The sequence below is a fragment of the Nelumbo nucifera genome, chromosome 6 (genome assembly GCF_055504915.1).
Source record: "Nelumbo nucifera cultivar China Antique chromosome 6, China Antique-T2T, whole genome shotgun sequence".
In the NCBI taxonomy this organism is placed as follows: Eukaryota; Viridiplantae; Streptophyta; class Magnoliopsida; order Proteales; family Nelumbonaceae; genus Nelumbo; species Nelumbo nucifera.
In genome coordinates, this window is record NC_142654.1 from 51799167 (window position 1) to 51817893 (window position 18727).

An 18727-nucleotide genomic window follows, 5' to 3' on the forward strand; every position below is an offset into this window, starting at 1 on the left:
TAGAATGCTAAAGTTATTCAATAATTCTCACCAAAGAGTCAGATAATAAGACACCTGTCCCTCCCATAATAACATAAATTTGAAGTAGAACAAGTGACTAAAGTAACCCTAACATCTCAAAACTCCCTCTCAAGTCGAGAATGGATGTCATGCATGATTAGCTTGCTTAGTTGTCTTCAAACTTTAGTCTAGGGAGACTTTACTAAAGAACTAGCTAATTGTTCTTCAGATCTCACAAATGGTAAGGACACTTCTCAACTAGCAACACAGTCTCGAATATTCTATCCACTTCTACCTCTATGTACTTTGTTTGATCATATTGAACTGGATTATGAGCTATGCTTATGGTGCCTTGATTGTCACCATATAAATTCATGGGATTCTTAATTATATGCAATATTTATCAATAAGTTCTTCAACTATAGAAATTCAGAAAAATAATGGGCCATAGCTCTGTATTTGGCTTCAAACTGGATTGCGCTACTATGGACTGTCTTACTTTTCCCTGAAAGAATATTTCCTCTAGTAACTAGAAGTAGATCATAAGATTCACTCATTCTCATATATAGATTGAGCTACTACCATAAACTGACTCAGCAATGCTATGCTGAAGGAGATATCTAGACGAGTTAGAATAAGATAAATTAATTTCCCAATGCACTGCTTATACCTTCTAGGGTCATCTAACAGCTCCCCTTGAGGCTATCTTGAAATTAGGATCCATGGGAGATTTAATTGGCTTAGCTCCCAACAATCTTGTTTCATTTGGTAAGTTCAGGATACACTTGCACTGAGATAATGAGATCACCCACTTTGACCTTGCTACCTCAATCCCCAGGAAGCATTTCAGAGAGCCAAGATCTTTGGTCTGGAAGTGTTGTTGTAAGAACTGCTTCAATTCACTGATTTCCTTTGAACAATGTCATTAACATATATTGCTAGAATAAATTTCCATAAGAGGAATCTCTACTCAATAAGTCAGTATTGAATGATTAACACCACTATTTTAGACCAAACTCCCGCGCCTTTATTCTGAATTGACCAATCCAAGCATGTGGTTATTGTTTCAACACATAAATTGCCTTTCTTAGTTTACACACTTTTCCTTCCTCCCCTGAGCAGCATACCCAAGAGATTACTCTATATACACTTCCTCCTCGAGGTCCCCATGAAGAAAGGCATTCTTGAAAGAGATATGATAACCCCCACAAAACCCAACCCATCTTGGCAATAGGGGTAAAAGTCTGAATAATCAATACCATAGGTCTATGTATAACCTTTAGCAACCAACCAAACCTTATATGTTTTAATGCTACCATTTTGTCTATGTTTAACATTTTACACACATTGACATCCCACTCCTTGAGGTAGAAAGGAGGAAGAAGAGGTGAGAGAGGTTGAAGACCAAGATAGCACTAAAATTGTTAAGAATAGAGAAGTGGTGATTAATAAATTAGTGGAAAGGGAGGTGATAGTGGGGAAATCCTTGGGTTTTATTATTCTAGGAGGGGATGGTTTTGTAAGGGCTGCTTTTGAATAGTTTGGAAAGAAGAGATGACAGGAAAATAATAGAAAAAAAAAGAGAGGATAGAAAAGGATAAGGGTTAGGATGAAGAGGGAGTGAAGAGGAGTTCTTAAAAGGGGAAGAGTGACGGGCTGAAATCATTGCAGCTGTCAAAAGGTAGGGGGCAAGAATGACATTGTTAAGTTGGAATTGGGGGGGGGGGCTAAGGGAGAGAACAAAAGGGCAGAGAATTATGATTAGAAAACATAGACTAGAGATAGTGTTGGTTGCAGGAAAAAAATTGGAAAATTTTGAAGTGGGCATGAAGGAAGAAATCTAAGGAGTGAACAGCAGAGAATAGTTGGATTTAAAGGCCGAAGTTTTGTCAAGGGAGCTGGTCATACTGCAGGAGTTGGATCATTTGGAATAAGAGGAGCAAATGAGAATAAGTCCAAAACATTGAGTGGTTAGTGGCATCGGCTGGTAAATTAGTGTCTGATTGCATCTTGGTCCCTCCAAATTTTTCTCAGGTCATTTGAGCAGCCTTGGGAAGCAGTTTGTGGGCGTTCTGGAGCTTCAAAGATGTAATGTTGATCAATTCTGTGTAGAGTAGTTTTTTGGGGTATCACCTTGACACTTATTTAGATTGTACTATCTTTTTTTTTTTTTTAACGAAATCCTTTTTATTTATTCTTAAAAAAAACATCCCACTGCTTGCTTTCCAGAAGGTAAAGAGGTAAGGTCTTAGGTATGATTTGATTGAAGAGCATGAAATTCGTCATTCATCACCTTCTTCCACTTAGGAGTATTAAGAGCTTCTTGGATAGAATGAGAAATAGAAAGAAGAGAAACAAACTATCAATGTATATGGGATAGGTGAGCTAGAGATACATAATGTTATATGGATTCCTGAAATAGTGGAAAATCAACAATGCCCAAATAGTTTCCTGATTAGAGTTTGACTATTGTTGATTTAACTATTCCTATGCTAAGGATATGTATGGCCATCTAGAGAAGGTCTATTAACATTCGAACATGTCCATGGAAATTCATATTGAAATGGACATATTTTCATATACTCAATGGAAAGGAAAATCTAGGAATACTTTGCTAGATTTGTTAATCTGTGGATGAAATATGAACTTGATCTTGGGGCTATTACTACCATCTATTGTGCGAAGACTATGAAAAAATATTTTGATTAAAGAAAAATAATGCACTTTCTTATGCATCTTAGACTAGATTATGAAATGATAAGCTCTATCATGTTCATTAGAGAAAATGTGCTTGACTTGGACATTATATTGGGTGAACTTCTAAAAGAAAAAACCAGATTGTATACATAGACCTCTCTTGATACCAAAAGAGAACATGGCCTTAACATAGTGTTCTTAGCCACAAAACTAAATGGGAAGGACGTTTTGAAGATTCAATGTTATGAACGAAAAGAATTTGGGCATGTGGCCTCTCATTGTAGAAAAAAGAATTTTTGTACCTTCTATAAGCAATAGGGACATATTATCACTAAATGGCCCATTCAGTCCCCTAAGTAAGGTCAGCATAAGGCACTTCAGGAAGTTATAGAGTTCTCATCTGATAGTACTCCTTCCTTCACTTCTGCTCAAAAGGGGGAATCTTCTAGCCCTTTGACCAAGGAAGTTATAGAGTTCTCATCTGATGCTCTTGTCTTTGGCTATTCCTTTGCTTTCTTTGTTATTGGCTTGTCTAGCAAGTCTTCTACCATTTGTTCCTCTCTAGTCATATGTGGATTATTGATTTGGGTGCCTCAAATCATATGACTGGGGCCTCGTTTAGTTAAACTACCAAATCCTACTCTTCTAATGATTAGATTGTCATTACTAGTGATGAGCCTCTAAAAATTGTAGGTTGTGATGGATTTATTTCTTTCTACTTCTCAGTCATATCCCTTTTTATCTCCAAAAAACCTCTTCATTCCTTATTAAGTACCAATCTTATATATGTTGAACAACTTATGGATGATGGTAACCTAGTTTTGTTTTCTCATGATGATTGTATTATACAGGACCAGCAACTTGGGGAAATGAAGGGGAAGGGGTGTAGGCTTGGGAGGCTATTTGCTCTTGAGTTTGAGAAGATGCCTTCATCTACAACTTCTTATTTACTTTCTACTATTATTGATATTTGGCATTCTCATTGTAATAATGTGTGGCATTTATGGCATAAACGATTAGGCCAAACACATGCTCGAACTTCATCTATTTGTTTCTAGATGTTTTCTACTATTATTTCTATCTCTAAGAATATTAATAAATTTTTCCAAACTTGTGGTCTTAGAAAAAGTCATGTTTTGCCTTTTTCAACTTCTTTTGAGCAAGCTATTGTTCCTTTTCAAGTGATACATAGTGATGCTTGGTCATCTCCTATTATATCTAGACTTGGCTACAAATATTTTGTATTATTCATTGGTGACTGCACTAGATACAACCTGGTAATAACCTAGCATAATGCCACCATTGACATCTTACATTTGTATTCAAGGGGGGAATATTTTGATGGGAAAATAGAGATTTCCAAACTTTTCTGAGGAAGTATGGTATTCTTCCCTAAAGATATTTTCCAAGAACTCCTTAACAAAATGGAATTGTTGAACATAAGAACTAACGCACTTTGAGCATGGTGAGATTCCTTCTTCTTGACTTTCATGCCATGTATTATGCTTCATGTCTTTGGTTGTGTTTGCTTTGTTCATCTCCTTCTCCATGTGCACACTAACCTCATTTCTCAATCAGCTATGTGTGCCTTTTTGAGGTACAACTTAGAACACAAGAGCTTTCTCTATTATGATCCTAAAGTTCGTCATCTTCACATATCCCAGAATGTTATCTTTCTTGAGAATCTATTGTTCTTTGAACATATTGTTAAATTACCTACACCATCCTTCTCTGTTTTGTATAACTTTTCCTCTACAAGTGATTTTGAGCATCCAATATTCCATCTTCATGTCTAGTTTAGGAAGTATCTAGCTGTACTAGTGTTTATGTGTCCTCCATCATCAACTCTAGTGTTTGCGCCATCATTTTAAAAACAAGATCCATTCACATATGCACCTCTAAGTGATCATTCACCTCTTACTCTAGCTCCTTTACATCATTCTTCCAAGGTTTCTCGTCCTCCTGGCTCCTATGAATTTTCCACAACCCGTGGCTCCCTTTTTATTGTTTTGTCTTTTGTAGACATCCCAAAATCTTATCAGCAAACTATAACTAGTAAGCATTGGAAAGATGCCATGGACTCTGAGTTTTAAGATTTACTAGATAATGATATTTGGGAACTTGTCCCCCTCCTTCAGATGCTTCCATCATTGGTAGCCATTGGGTGTACCATGCTAAGCTGAATTCATATGGCAATGTGGATAGAGCACCTTGTTGCTCAGGGGTACAAATAAGAACATGGTATTGACTATGAGGAGACATTTACACTAGTTTCCAAGATGATTACTGTCAGACTTATGCTTCCATCATTGGTAGCCATTGGGTGTACCATGCTAAGCTGAATTCATATGGCAATGTGGATAGAGCACCTTGTTGCTCAGGGGTACAAATAAGAACATGGTATTGACTATGAGGAGACATTTACACTAGTTTCCAAGATGATTACTGTCAGACTTATTCTTACCATCACTATTGTTAAGTAGTGGACTATTCACCAAATGGATATAAAGAATGTCTTCCTTGATGGGCAACTCCATTTAGCAGCATACATGAAGCCTCCTCCAAGATACTATGATTATCCTAAGGCAATATTTCCATGAATTTTGGGCATAACCAAAGAAAAAGAAGCACGGAATCTTTTGATATTGGAGTTCTAAGGAACCGAAAAGGTAATCTCTATCAAATTTCAATCCTTGTGACATGAATTTGATAATTTACTCATGAAAACTGGTGAATCAATTCAAGCCCATTCTCAAGAGTAGTAGAAATTGTTAATCAAATTACAGGCAACGGAGATACTATTCAACATAAGAAGATTGTAAAGAAAAATTTGAGAAGTTTAGTTGCAAATTTTGATTATATTGTGGCTACAATTGAAGAATCAAAAGATTTATCTAAATTGGCTCTCTTGAAGCACATGAGAAAAGGATGAGCAGGTTTGTATATTCAGCTTTGGAGCAAGTATTTCAATCGGAATTGTAGTTTTTCAGATGAAAGAAAAGATGAGAAGAAAAATATCAGAAAACAAAGACAACACAAGGATTGCAGTCAGAAAAGGGAAAATCTAATTATGGAAGAGAATCAAATTTTGGAGGCAGAGGTAAAGGGCAAAATCGAAATCGAAAAAACTATGGAGATAACAATAGGTTTGACTAAAAATGCTTTATTTGCAAGGAATTTGGTCATTAAGCTAAAGATTTCAAATTTAGATGAAAAAATATGTCGAACCTGAAATCATTCTTGCAAAGATTGTTGGTATCAACAAAATGATGAAGCAAATTATTCATGAAAAATGAGATAAATGAGAAAAAAGATCAAGATTGGGTATTTTCTTGCATTTATGCTCAACTTGACTCAGAAGATGTTTGGTATGTTGATAGCGGTTGCAACAATCATATGATAGGAAATCGAAATTCATATCTTACATTGGATGAGCAAGTGACTTCTTAAGTGAAGTTGGGGGGTGGAAAATTAGTGTTAATGGGAAAGGAATTATTACAGTGTAGTCAAGGGGAGGAAAAAAAAAGATATTTTATTCTCTTTGTTGATGAGTTCACCCGGATGATGTGCGTATATTTTCTTTGGCACACGTCTGAAGCCTTCTTAGTGTTTACTCAATTCAAAGCATTAGTTGAAAAACAAAGTAGGCATAAGCTGAAGGTTTTGAGAACTGATTGAGGAGGCAAATTTACTTCAAAAATATTTGGGTGATATTGCAAAGATTGAGGAATCAAGAGAGAATTGACTACCTGGTATACTCCACAGAAAAATGGAGTTGCTGAAAGAAAGAATCAGGCTATTGTGGAGATAGCAAGAAGCATGATGAAAGGGAAAGGTCTACCCAACAATTTCTGGGCAAAGTAGTACATATTGCAGTTCACATTCTCAATCAGTGCAACTAAGGTTGTCAAACATATGGCACCATTTGAAGCATGGTTTGTACAAAAGCAAAGATAAACGTCTTTAAATTTTCTGGATGCATTGTTTATGCTTGTACTCCATCCCGATATAGGGAAAAGTTTGATGAAAATGGGGGGAAATTTATTTTTGTTTGATATAGTGAAGAATCCAAGGGATATCGATTGTTAAATCCCAAAACAAATGAATTGACAATTCCTAAAGATGTTGTTTTTCATGGAAAGTTAGTTTGGGGTTGGGATAAGAAAGAACCTCAAGATTGTATAGATCTTAAATTTGAAGAATCAAGTACAACGAAAGAACGAAGAAACAACTTTCCAGAAAGTCCAAGGACTCCACATTCTGCACCACAAAGAAACAACATCTATAACACTAAGCTCAAGTTAAACTTCTATAGAAATATCCCCACCAAGGAAGACGCATTCTTTATAAGAAATTTATGAGTCATGTGATGTAGCTTTTCTTGCCTGTGAATCATAGAATTTTGAAGATGCAACTAAAAAGGAAATTTTGGTAGCAATGGATGAGGAGATTGCCATGATCAACAAGAACAGAACATGGGAGCTCATTTATAGGCCGAAAGAAAAACGAAATTATTGGATTAAAATGGATTTACAAGACTTTAATGGGGATGGATCTATTCGGAAGCATAAAGCAAGATTGGTGGCAAAAGGATATTCTCAACAACCTAGGATAGATTTTAATGAGAAATTTGTTCTCATAGCTTGAATGGGAACAATCAGGATAATACTAGCACTTTTAGCTCAATTACAAGTCAAGGAAGTATATGTTGAACAACTGAAAAGATATTTGGTGAAAGGAAAAGAGAACAAAGTCTATGAACAATGAAAAGCCATGTATGGATTGATGCAAGCGCCAAGAGCTTGTAATACCAATATTGACAAGTATTTTAGACAAAATGACTTTGAAAGAAATCCCAATGAGCCATCTCTGAATGTAAAGAAGGAAGGTAAAAAAAAAATTTGATTGTTTGCCTATATGTGGATGATTTGATTTATACAGGGACCAATCCCAAGATGATGGAAGATTTTGAAAAGGTGACGATGGAAGAATATGAAATGATAGATTTGGGACTTATCAAGTATTTTTGTTTCTCAAGAAAAGTAAATAGATGATTTTCTAAAGAAATTCAACATGTCAAATTGCAAGCATGTGAGCACGCACCCCCATGGCATTGAATACAAAACTCTTAAGAAATTATCAAGCAGAAAAGATTGATGCATCCATTAAGTTTGGTTGGATCATTGATTTGTTTCACAAATACAAGGCTGGGCATTGTTCACGCAGTTAGCAGTATTTCTAGGTTTATGAGCAAACCTAGTAAATTCGATTTTTGTAGAAGTTAAGAGAATTGAGATATGTCAAAAGAACCAAGAAATTTGGAATCTTGTTCAAGAGAGAAGAAGATTGTAATCTAGTTGGCTATACTGACAGTGATTGCGTTGAACCAATGGATGATCGAAAAAGTGCACACATATTTATATTCTACCTTGGATCAATGGTGATTTCATGGTGTTAAAAGAAATGGAAGATAGTAGCAATGCCATCAGCCAAACCCAAGTATATTTCAGTGACAATTGCAGCATGTGATGCTATATGTTGAGAATAATCCTTAAAGATATTTATTTTGAGCAAATGGATCCAACCACCATTCTTTGTGGTAACATGCCATCCATTGCAATGACAAGGAACCAGTGTTTCACAGCCACTCAAAGAACATCAAATTGCAACACCATTTCATTAGAGAACTTGTGAAAGAAAGGCATATCAAGTTGAAGTTTTGTGCTACTGGAGAGATTGTTGATGTGTTTACAAAGCCACTTATTTGTGAGAAGTTCGCTCAATTTTGAGAAATGTTAGGAGTTTGTGAAATTACAAATTAAGGGCGGTGTTGAACACTAATTTGTAATTTATGAAAGTCAATTATAAATGTGGGAGTTAAACAAGAAAGTGGCGGAAGTTGAAGAATAAAAAATTTACTAGTTACATGAATGTGACTTTTTTTGAGTCCCATGAGAGTAATGGAAATAATGATTTTCTTAGCTAGGAAGAAACCATTGCCTATAAATAGAGCACCTAATTTGTAGTCAAAGTGAATAAAAGCAAGTAGAAGAAGAAGAAGTAAATTACTACTAAAGAAAGAGTTCAAGACTTTAAGTCAAGTTTTCTCTTCTCAATTTTATCAAGCTTTTGTAATCTTATATTTATCTCCTAGTTCGATCCTTGGTGTCTCAGCCCACATACTTCTTCCCCAAAAAATAACACTGGAACTATGAATGAGACTGAGGAGAAAACTCTGATCTAGTAACTTGTTATTACCTCTCAAATTTTGCAGATTTGGATGAGAAAACAAAGGCCATGCTGGGCCTCATACAAGAGGATGGTGATTCATTCATTCAAAGAGCCAAGATGTACTATAAGAGGAGACTGAGTTCATTAAAATCGTAAGGTTCAATAGATCTTACTGTTCTTTAGCTGAATGCTTTGACTAGTTGAGGTCTGACTCATCTCCATTGGTTCAATCTCAACCTTCCTCTCCATCAAACTCTTTCAAACATATGCACAACATCTATAGCAGCTACATCAAAGTATCTACATGAAGTAGTTCTACTGATGCTAAATTAGATACAAATGGCTCATCTTGAATCAATTACCCAGATTTTGAATGCAACACCTCCAACTTCGAAGAAGGCAAAATAAAATCAATGATGCAATTCAGAACTAGAGAAACCAAAAAGCAGGGAGATGCCAAGTGTTACTGATGGATGCCAAGGAGGTCAATAAGAAGGTGAATGGCTTTGGAGTGGGACACATTACTATCAAGTGTTACTGATTGATAGTTGTTCTATCATATTGGTTTATTTGTTTATTATGTTCTTGTTGTTCTCTTTGATTTGTCTTTTACTAAAAGATCAAAAGAAAACACAATAGATGAAGAATCCTATTCTTTGTTCTCATAAGAGTTCGTTTCTTAAGAATTTATAGCCGTAGTACAAGAGTGTACTGGTACAATTATGGAAACTTCAAAGAGCCCTTGGTATAGATGAACGACGAGGAATTGGAATGCTAGCCCAATAACTCTAAGAAAGTAGCAAGTCATTGGAACCAAGCTCTAGGAGCTTGTTTAAGCCCATAGAGAGCCTTACGTAGTTTGCACACGTGATTGGGTCCACAAAACTGAGCAGTTGAGCCATGTATACCTCCTTGTCAATACTTCCATGTAAGAATGCATTTTGAATGCCAAGTTGATGTATGGGCCAAATCATTGGAGAAAGCAATAGCCAAAATACGGTGAATAGTTGTATGTTTCACAACCTGATTAAAAGTATCTTCATAATCAATGCCCGGTACATGAGAGAAGCCTCTAGCAACTCAGAAAGCTTTGTGTCATTCAACAGAACCATCAGCATGCCATTTGAGTTTAAAAATCCATTTACAGTCTACAACATTCATGGAGGGCGGAGGAACCAATGAAAGTGCCATGGCGAATAAGTGCATTAATGCCATGGGAGCTGGATAGTGAGTTGAAAGTTGGGCTCGAGGAGCCTGTGAAGCGGTTTGATTCATGGAGAGCGAGATAAGGGAGGTTTCAATGATGTGTCTATGTTTCTCTCAGTCGAACCATTTTGTGCAAAGTAATCCAACTATACTGAGAAGGAACAATATTCCCCTCCCCCATCAGATTGGAAGTATTTAATTGTAGCAGAAAACAGGTTTTCTACATGTGCTTTGAATTTAAGAAATATATCCACAACATCATATTTATGCACCATTGGATAAATCCGAGTAAATTTTGAATATCCATTCGCAAAAATAATTAAATAATGATATCGATTGCTCGTAGGTCCCCACACATCTGAATAAATTAAATGTAAAGGGCAAGAAGATGTCTCATGGGAAAACATAAACGGTAACCTAATGGTTCTTAAAGGACTGACACATTGAACAAATAGAAGACTGAGACATATACCCCTAAAAGGGAAGACCATGAGAAGAAAGTACTTTATTAGAAAGATGAGGGACATGAAAGACATTAGTAAGAGAAAAAGAGGAAGTAGTGTGAAGAATAGACTCACCAACATGAGATATTTTCAGATCTGTGTACCATTACTGATTTGGACTTGATCCTACCCATTCTATTCTATTGGAAACTAAAGATTATTGATATTTGGTGTCATATGAGTGCTAGCATCACTGTCTAGATACCAAGTAGGATCAAAAGTAGCCTGACCAGGTTCAAAGGCAATTGACTGTAAACAGGGTTGTGACATTACAAAATAATATGGTTGTGACATTACCAAACAATATGGTTGAGACGACTACAAGGTTGACAGTGAACAGAGTTGTATTGGACTGAGTATTGTTATTATTGAAATTGCCATAACCCCCTCAACCTCGGCCTCGTCCCTGACCTCTGTTGTTATTTCACTCCTGATTGTTATTGCGCTGCTGTTGGTTGAGAGGACCACGATTGGTGGTGTTCTAAGATGCATTAACATTAGTTGCTGGGTAAGAATTGCCAGAGATGACAGGACTCTTAACGCTTAAGCAAAATTTCATGGCTAACGAGCATCCCATGTAGATCTTCAATGGTCAATTGTATAACAAATGATTTAAATTTGCTACTACCCAAAAAGAATATAGAGTATTAACTCATCATGAATGGGAGAGTCTATCATCATGAATGGTCACTATAGCAATTGGGCCGTGCCGCAGCCTGGCCCATTCCCCCGAGTCATGCTTGGCATGGGTTTTGAGGCCTGTGGGCTGACACAGCATGGCACGACAAAGTGGGTTATGCTGGTACGGCCTATGGCTCAGCCTGGCCTGGTCCACTAACATGACACAACATGAAGTTGATCTGCTTTGGATACAGCCGTTGGGGTCCCCAAAGGTTAGTTTTTTATTTTTATTTTTTGGGAGTTTTTTACATAAATTATAAATACCCCCTAATAACTATAAACAATTGGTTTGTGGAGGGTATTTGTGTATTTTAGCTTTTAGGAGAGGAAAAATTACAATAATGACCCCCAATAGCTATATAACAATTAGCTTGGGGGTGTTTTGATAAAGTGATTTAATTTTCTAAAAGACCAAAATACCCCTCCCAACAATTATAAAATGACTAGTTTTAAGGATATTTTGGTTAAGTGAATTAATTCCAACTCCTATAAATACCCTTACCATCCCTCATTCTCGTCACATCAATTTTCATAGTGCCTCACTCATATACTCTCTCATACACTTTCATCTTCTATCTTATACTCTTTTAATCTCTTGCTCTGTAATCCATAATTCTTAGCTTTATTCAAGTTTCAACAAAAGGCTTACTCAAGTATCTCGAGTTAGCAATTTGAGAGTCTTAGAGGCTTCATTAGTTGAAATCAAATTGGGATTCCAAACCAGTGGATTGGGTAATTTGCAATTAATTTTCATTCCAAACCAGTTAAAAATGGCTACTTACTCTCAAAATCCCTTTCCAACATGTTCAGCTTTGAGGATGTCCAGTCATAGTACGACAATAACAATATGAGTGCTAGTGATTTTATGGCTTATGTTGGTGAAACCACCCCCATTATTGCTATTAGGGGTGGAAAGAAAAAGACCAACTTATTCTATGAAATGTTTAATATAGAAGTTTTTGAGGGGAATGGAAATAGAGTTGTTTTAATGAAATATAAAAGTCATTTTAGTTATAGCAACAAGGGTGGTACTAGTCATTTGGCTAGCATATGGCCTATCATCTAATAAATAGAAATAATCAAAATCAAAACACAAATTGGGTATGGGTTTTTTTTTTTGAAAATTTTAAAATAACCAACAAAAAATGAGACAAGAATTAGCTACATGCTGAATAACCATTTTTATTATTTGAAGACCTTAGATTAGAAAGAATTTTAATTTAAAAATATTTTAGAAATATAATTACAACATATGCTTTTAAAATTTTTATTCATATAAAGAAAATTCAATTTCTTCATTTATATCTGATATTTGGACTTCAAAATATAATATTAATTATATTTGTATTAGAGGACACTTTATTGATGAAAATTATATTTTAGAAAAAAGAATTTTATGTTTTACAATATTTTAAAAAAATTCGTTTACAATTTTTTATGATATAACTAATGCATTTTTGGGTGTTTATTACCCAACTTCTTGTATTTTAGTTAATCAATTATTTATAATTAGTGAATATTTTCCAATAGCACATGGATATATTTTTTATGATATAACTAATTATATAGTTCTTGCCACAATGGGACATAATCTACAAACCCCTACGCAGTCCACAATTTCATCGGAGTCTTGTTTTAGTGCAAGTATTAAGGTAGTGGACAACAAAAAGTTGCATGAATGATGAAAGCTTAGAAATGTATATATGCTTGAAGGATTGGGTGGATGTTGAAGATAGAGGATGTGGAACTTAAAAGAAAATAATGAAGTCAAACATTTTTTTTTGTATACTCAATAATTGTACAACCTTTTTAAAATTTTTGCAAATTTTATTTAAAAGTTATTTGTGCTTTTTTTCGATATGATTGTAATTTTTTATCAATTATACTATATTATTTTTATATTTTATTCCAATTCCATTTAATTTTTTTTTACTCTGTATTCATTAAATTCAAATGAAATAAAATTTCTAAAAGTTCCTTTTCAAATTATTGTCTATTTTGTATTTTGTTAAGTATTTTCTTTTGTTAAATTTTTATATTTCCCAAAAATATGTCATTTTTATTTAGCAAAAAATGAAAAGAATGACACGACATGGGCCCGCCTGGGCTCATTCTATGCGCTATGTTGGGCCTAGACTTTTGAGAGGCTCAGGCCAAGCAAACGCGGCCAGCCCAGGCCCGCTTGCCGGCATGGCACAACCCACTACATCCGGCTCCGCACAGCCCACATTACACCTCTACTTCTTGGTTTTCATCTTTAACTGTAGCTAGGACACGGTTATGGGAGACGGAGGCAAAAGATCTTGCCGGTGAAGACCAAACGGCGGTTGAAGTGGTTAAACCAACCACTTGAGACAACTCCTGTCCTGTTAGAGATGACAATATGAAGGTTAGAATCCATTGATCTAACCGAATCCAGGCTTCATGATCTGGATTATCAACCATCTTGGAAGGATCCTCTGAAGACGGTTTCTCCTTGGGATGGCACTCGTTTGTACCATCAACGATTCCACTCAGTCTATGAGAATAGCTGGAGTTTTCTCCATTGAATCGTATGAGATTATCTGGAATACTTTCATTTGGAAGTGGGGAAGCCACTGGTTGGATATTAATGGTGGTAACAGGGAGCAGGGTGGAAATTGACGATTGGGAAGACAGTGATTGAGGAGATTGAGCCTTGGAGAAAACCAGAGCTCTGATGCCACAAAAGATCAAAAGAAAACACAGTAGATGAAGAATCATATTCTCTGCTCTCAGAAGAGTTCATTTCTTCAGAATTTATAGCCGCAGTACAAGAGTGTCCTGACACAATTATGAGATACACAAAACTTGGACTCCAGAACTCCATCATCTAAACACTAGTTCAGAACGTGTGTGTCCTAAGGGAAGTTGAAGTCTCTGTTGTTGTCTTTACATGGGAACCATGACCCGAGGTTGTCTCCGCTGGCTTCTCATGGAAATCACGTAAGGTGGTCAAACTCTGTCTAATATTTACAGGTGAAAAAAGGTTCTTCCTTCTCAAAATTTGAGTTGCAGGTAAATGAGCGGTGGTGGATGAATGCTGCTGATGGAGTTTTACTTTGGTGCTTCTTTTTAAAATTTAATCTTCCTGCGCAACTCAGGATTTTAGAACCATTCTTGGGAAACATTGCATTTGGAATTTTCATTCTTCTTTTTCTTAGGCTAGTAAGTACCAAGTGTAAGTAGAGCCTCAAATTGTCCCATTAATCCCCAACCCAACTACCCAAGAGATCAACAGTTCCAAACCAAGAGCTCTTAGAAAAACCACAGTCTATGTCTCAAAATTTCATCTATTCATTTGAAACCTGTCCCTAACCTTGCCTACAATGTAAGCATCTTAAATACTGGAAATATGGATTCCTTACTTGTTAGAAGTTGGAAACCACATGGAAGTTGAAGTTGGTTGATATCTCCGGAGCCATCAAATGAACAGATCTGGTGTGTGACTGCATGTAAATGGACCAGTATCACGAATAGAACAACTGTAGGGGATTCCAACTCAGTATCTGTACAATAACTTTCTTTCCCTCATCGACTGGTTAGACAACAGAAACAGGAGTCTCAAATCTAAGAATAAGAGGCTGAATCCTGGATCTGCATATGTTTGCTGCTGGGGAACATCACATGGTTGCCTGCTTGAGTCCATTGCCAATCAGTAAGGTACCATTATCTTCCTGTCACTGCCGATTGAGAAAGAAGAATGCTTTGGCATGTCCACCAACACTAGCAAAAATCGGATGGTAATTAGGTTGCAGAGAAAGATGTATCAACTTGGAGAAGACAATTTGGGCAGTAATGAGGGGGTAGGTATAGGTAGGTTCATGTGAACTTTAGCTATATTCTTCACTCGAAGAAGTTTCAGGGGAGGCTTTAGTTCACGTGAACTTTTGCTCCCATCACTTAATGAAGATGAAGTGAAACCAACTAAAATAAAGATAGTAATTTTTTGGTATAATTCAGTAAATGTTCATCCCAGCAAAATTTCCTATGGAAAAAAAATTGTGATATTAAAAATTTAAAGCATTACATCAGATTTATCTATTAAAAAAAAAGTAATGGAAGGGGTGTATTTGCATACCACTTTGAAAGGTGAATGGAGGTTTTTTGCTAGGGCCAAAACCAAGGGAGGTGTCTGATAATATAGGGGAAGTTTCTGTCTTGAACCCCTGAACTGATAAGAAAAGAAGAACTTGAAAGTTTATCCAATCAATACTTTCATTTTATTCTTCTTCTTCTTCTCCTACCCTTTCTTTATTCTCTTCTTAGGACAAAATACAGGGTTCTACCCCTATATTTCTGAATTCTCTATTCTTCTTTTTTCTTTTAACAAATACGTTGATTTTCTATATTTTGATATGAAGTTTAAACTTTTTTATGAAGATTATTGATAATTAATTACTAGTGAAAAATGACTGCTGGTTTCTATGGAACATAGGAAACCTTCCTAGGGTTTTGGTTTTTTTATTTAAAAACACTCATTGCCCAGTCCATAATTGTCAAGGCAATTAGTCGATGGCTAGGCGATAAGGTGCTTTTAGAGGGTCACCTTGCCCAAATGCCTACATATTTATAAGTAACAAACCACATAATATTTTTAATTTATACTATAAATAGGACACTAGATATTATTAGATTAATTATTCTTATTGTGGGTTTATAATAATAATATTATTATTCTTATACTAGTTTCTTTTTATTATTTTCTTATTTTTTGGTTCAATCCACACTTTAAGACTTTTAAAACCTAAATTGATAAGTAAGAATTAACTTTAAGTTTTTATCCAATTAACACACATGAACAATTAATAGGACTTTATCATCTTCTTCCTAGGACCAAACAAGGTCTCCGCCCTTTTGTTCTTTATGCTTTCTTTCCTATCTTATTTTTCTTCTCTTAAATATGTTAATTTTCTATCTTTTTTATATGAAATTTATACTTATTTAAGGAGGATTATGATAATTATTAGTTAAAGATTACTGCTTATTACTATGAAACCTAGGGAACTATCCTAGGATTTATATTTTATTATTTTAGAATCTCATCACCTAGGTGACAAGGTGCTCTCCTATTGCGTAGCTAGCATCACCTTGATGCCTAGAAAACTATGGCCTAGCCTTGCCTTGGTGCATTGAAAACTATGATACCCCTTTTGTGTAGAGGAACACCCAAGGAAAAAAACACGTCAAAGAGATTTCAAATCAAACTTCACTTAATCTAGACTAAGGTCATGAACAAATAATCATCACCATCATCATCATCGTCGTCATTGTCTCTGTCATCATCAAAGGCTTCTCCCAACTATATGGGATCAGATAATGAATCTTGTTCCCCCATTCCATTTTGTTTAGTTCCATATCCAATATTGTTAAATTAAGATCACTTTAACCATTTCTTACTACAGCTTATGTCCTTCTCGGTCTGCAACTAGCCCTTCTAACCCCATTAACTTCTAATAGATATTGCTTCTTCTTATGGGTGTTTCAGATGGTCTTCTATGTACATGACCAGAAAAAAAAATCTTAGTCTATTTTCTCTCATTTTATTACTTATTGGAGCTACTTCTAGGTTTCTTTCAATGACTTTATTTCTGCCCCATTAACTCTGCTCCATACGACATTGTTGGTTTTACAATTGTTTTATAAAATTTTCATTTTAAGCTGAGCTTATGTTGTTCCCACTCTATAAGGGTCATTGTTGTCCAACTTTACAATAGTCATTTGAATAATAGATCTCTCACTAGCTCCCACATAACTAGGGGCAGAGCCAAGTATATTGGTGGGGGGCGGGGTCCTTGGCCCCCCAAACTTTTTATGAAAACCATTATTTATATGGTTACATAGTGGAAATTGGGTCAAAAATGTAATAAAGTGGGTCCTTGCCCCCTCCCCCCAAAATGTTGCACATAACTATTGTTTTCAATCCACTTCTTTTGAGGCAGCCATCACTTTTTCTTGGCATAAAAAGGTAGCCATCACTAATGATATTTTAAACTATTCAACAGGGAAGGACACACATTGAAATAATCTTCACGAAAATTTATCTGAGCACCAAGAAACAATTGTTCTATGCAACAGGGCATATAGAGATCAGTCTATTTCAAAGAATCAATCTTGCACAGTCCAACAACAACCAAAAATAAGGGTGGCAGGAAAAATAGATGGAGAAAAATCACCATTAGATGTTCAATAGTCAATACAAATCTGAATGACATGGGACTACCTCTAGTCTCCAGAATATCATACGAACCATCCCTTACATGCCATTATGCCAAGCATACTTAAAATCCACAAAGAACGCCCACTATCCACAAAATGTAAACTAGACTTTCTAGAAATATTATATCCTCATCAATAGGGCTTTAAATGTGATAAAGTTCAGATCTGTATATGTTTCAGTGTCGGAATAACAAAAGAAAAGAGAGAGTGACAAGAATAGAAAAGAGGAGAAGAGGTTGAAGGAAAGACTAGTTAGAACTAGAGAGCCCATCTCTCTCTAGTAGGCCAAATTTATTTACAGTTTTCTAAATAGAATCACAATGACTATTGTGCCCCTCACTTAAGTGTGGGATGCATCACTTAACTTAGAATATAATAGTAATTACATCTAGCATATTACATAAAGTAAAATGACTAGACTACCCTTCTATATCCAATTCCAACGCTCCCCCTCAAGTCAGTAAGTATATGTCATATAGTCTTAGCTTGTTACATATATAATCCACTCTTCCCCAACTCAACCCTTTGATGAACAGGTCTGCCCATTGATTTCCTATATTCACATATGTTGTACTTGTTACTCCACTAAGCACCTTCTCTCTCACAAAGTGGTAATCAACTTCTATATGTTTTTGTTCTTTCATGAAAATTTGGATTAGAAGAAATATAAATTGTAGCTTGGTTATCACAATATAGTTTCATAGGAGTGTCAATCGAGTGATCCATCTCCTCTAAGAGATTCTTCAACCACACTGGTCCACATGTTGTGTGTGCCATGGCTCTATATTCAACTTTTGCACTCCTTCCTACCATTGCCTGCTTCTTACTCTTCCATGTCACCAAATTTCTGCTAAGAAAAATGCAATACCCTATAGTGGACTTTCTATTAGATATGGAATTGGTCTAATCAGCATTAGTTTATCCCTCTATCTCAAGACTTCCTCTACTTTTATATAACAAGCCACAGCCTAGAGCTCTTTTCAAGTACTATACAATCCTTAGAACCGCATCTTAATGTGGGATTCGAGAATTCTACATAAACTGACTCACTACACTAACCGCAAATGAGATATTGGGTCGAGTAATAGTTAGGTAGTTCAACTTACCCACCAACCTCCTATACCTTCTTGGATCTTCAAACTCCTTACCTGCATCACTATTCAACTTGACAT

At 35.7% G+C, this 18727-nt stretch overlaps 1 protein-coding gene across 8 annotated transcripts in view; it reads left to right on the plus strand.

Moving 5' to 3' along the window:
- The window catches only part of LOC104587729 (syntaxin-132-like), an 86668-nt gene that overhangs the window by 58140 nt on the left and 9801 nt on the right, over positions 1-18727 (plus strand). Inside the window, exons 12-13 of one of the 8 annotated variants that reach the window (XM_088890515.1) lie at positions 8972-9080; positions 9212-9722. The exons of 4 other annotated variants lie outside the window; for them this stretch is intronic. In XM_088890515.1, coding sequence (XP_088746641.1) covers positions 8972-9067 — 96 coding nt within the window. In that variant the 3' untranslated portion in view covers positions 9068-9080; positions 9212-9722. 3 more of the 8 variants (XM_088890516.1, XM_088890514.1, XM_088890512.1) reach the window with 3 other exon arrangements.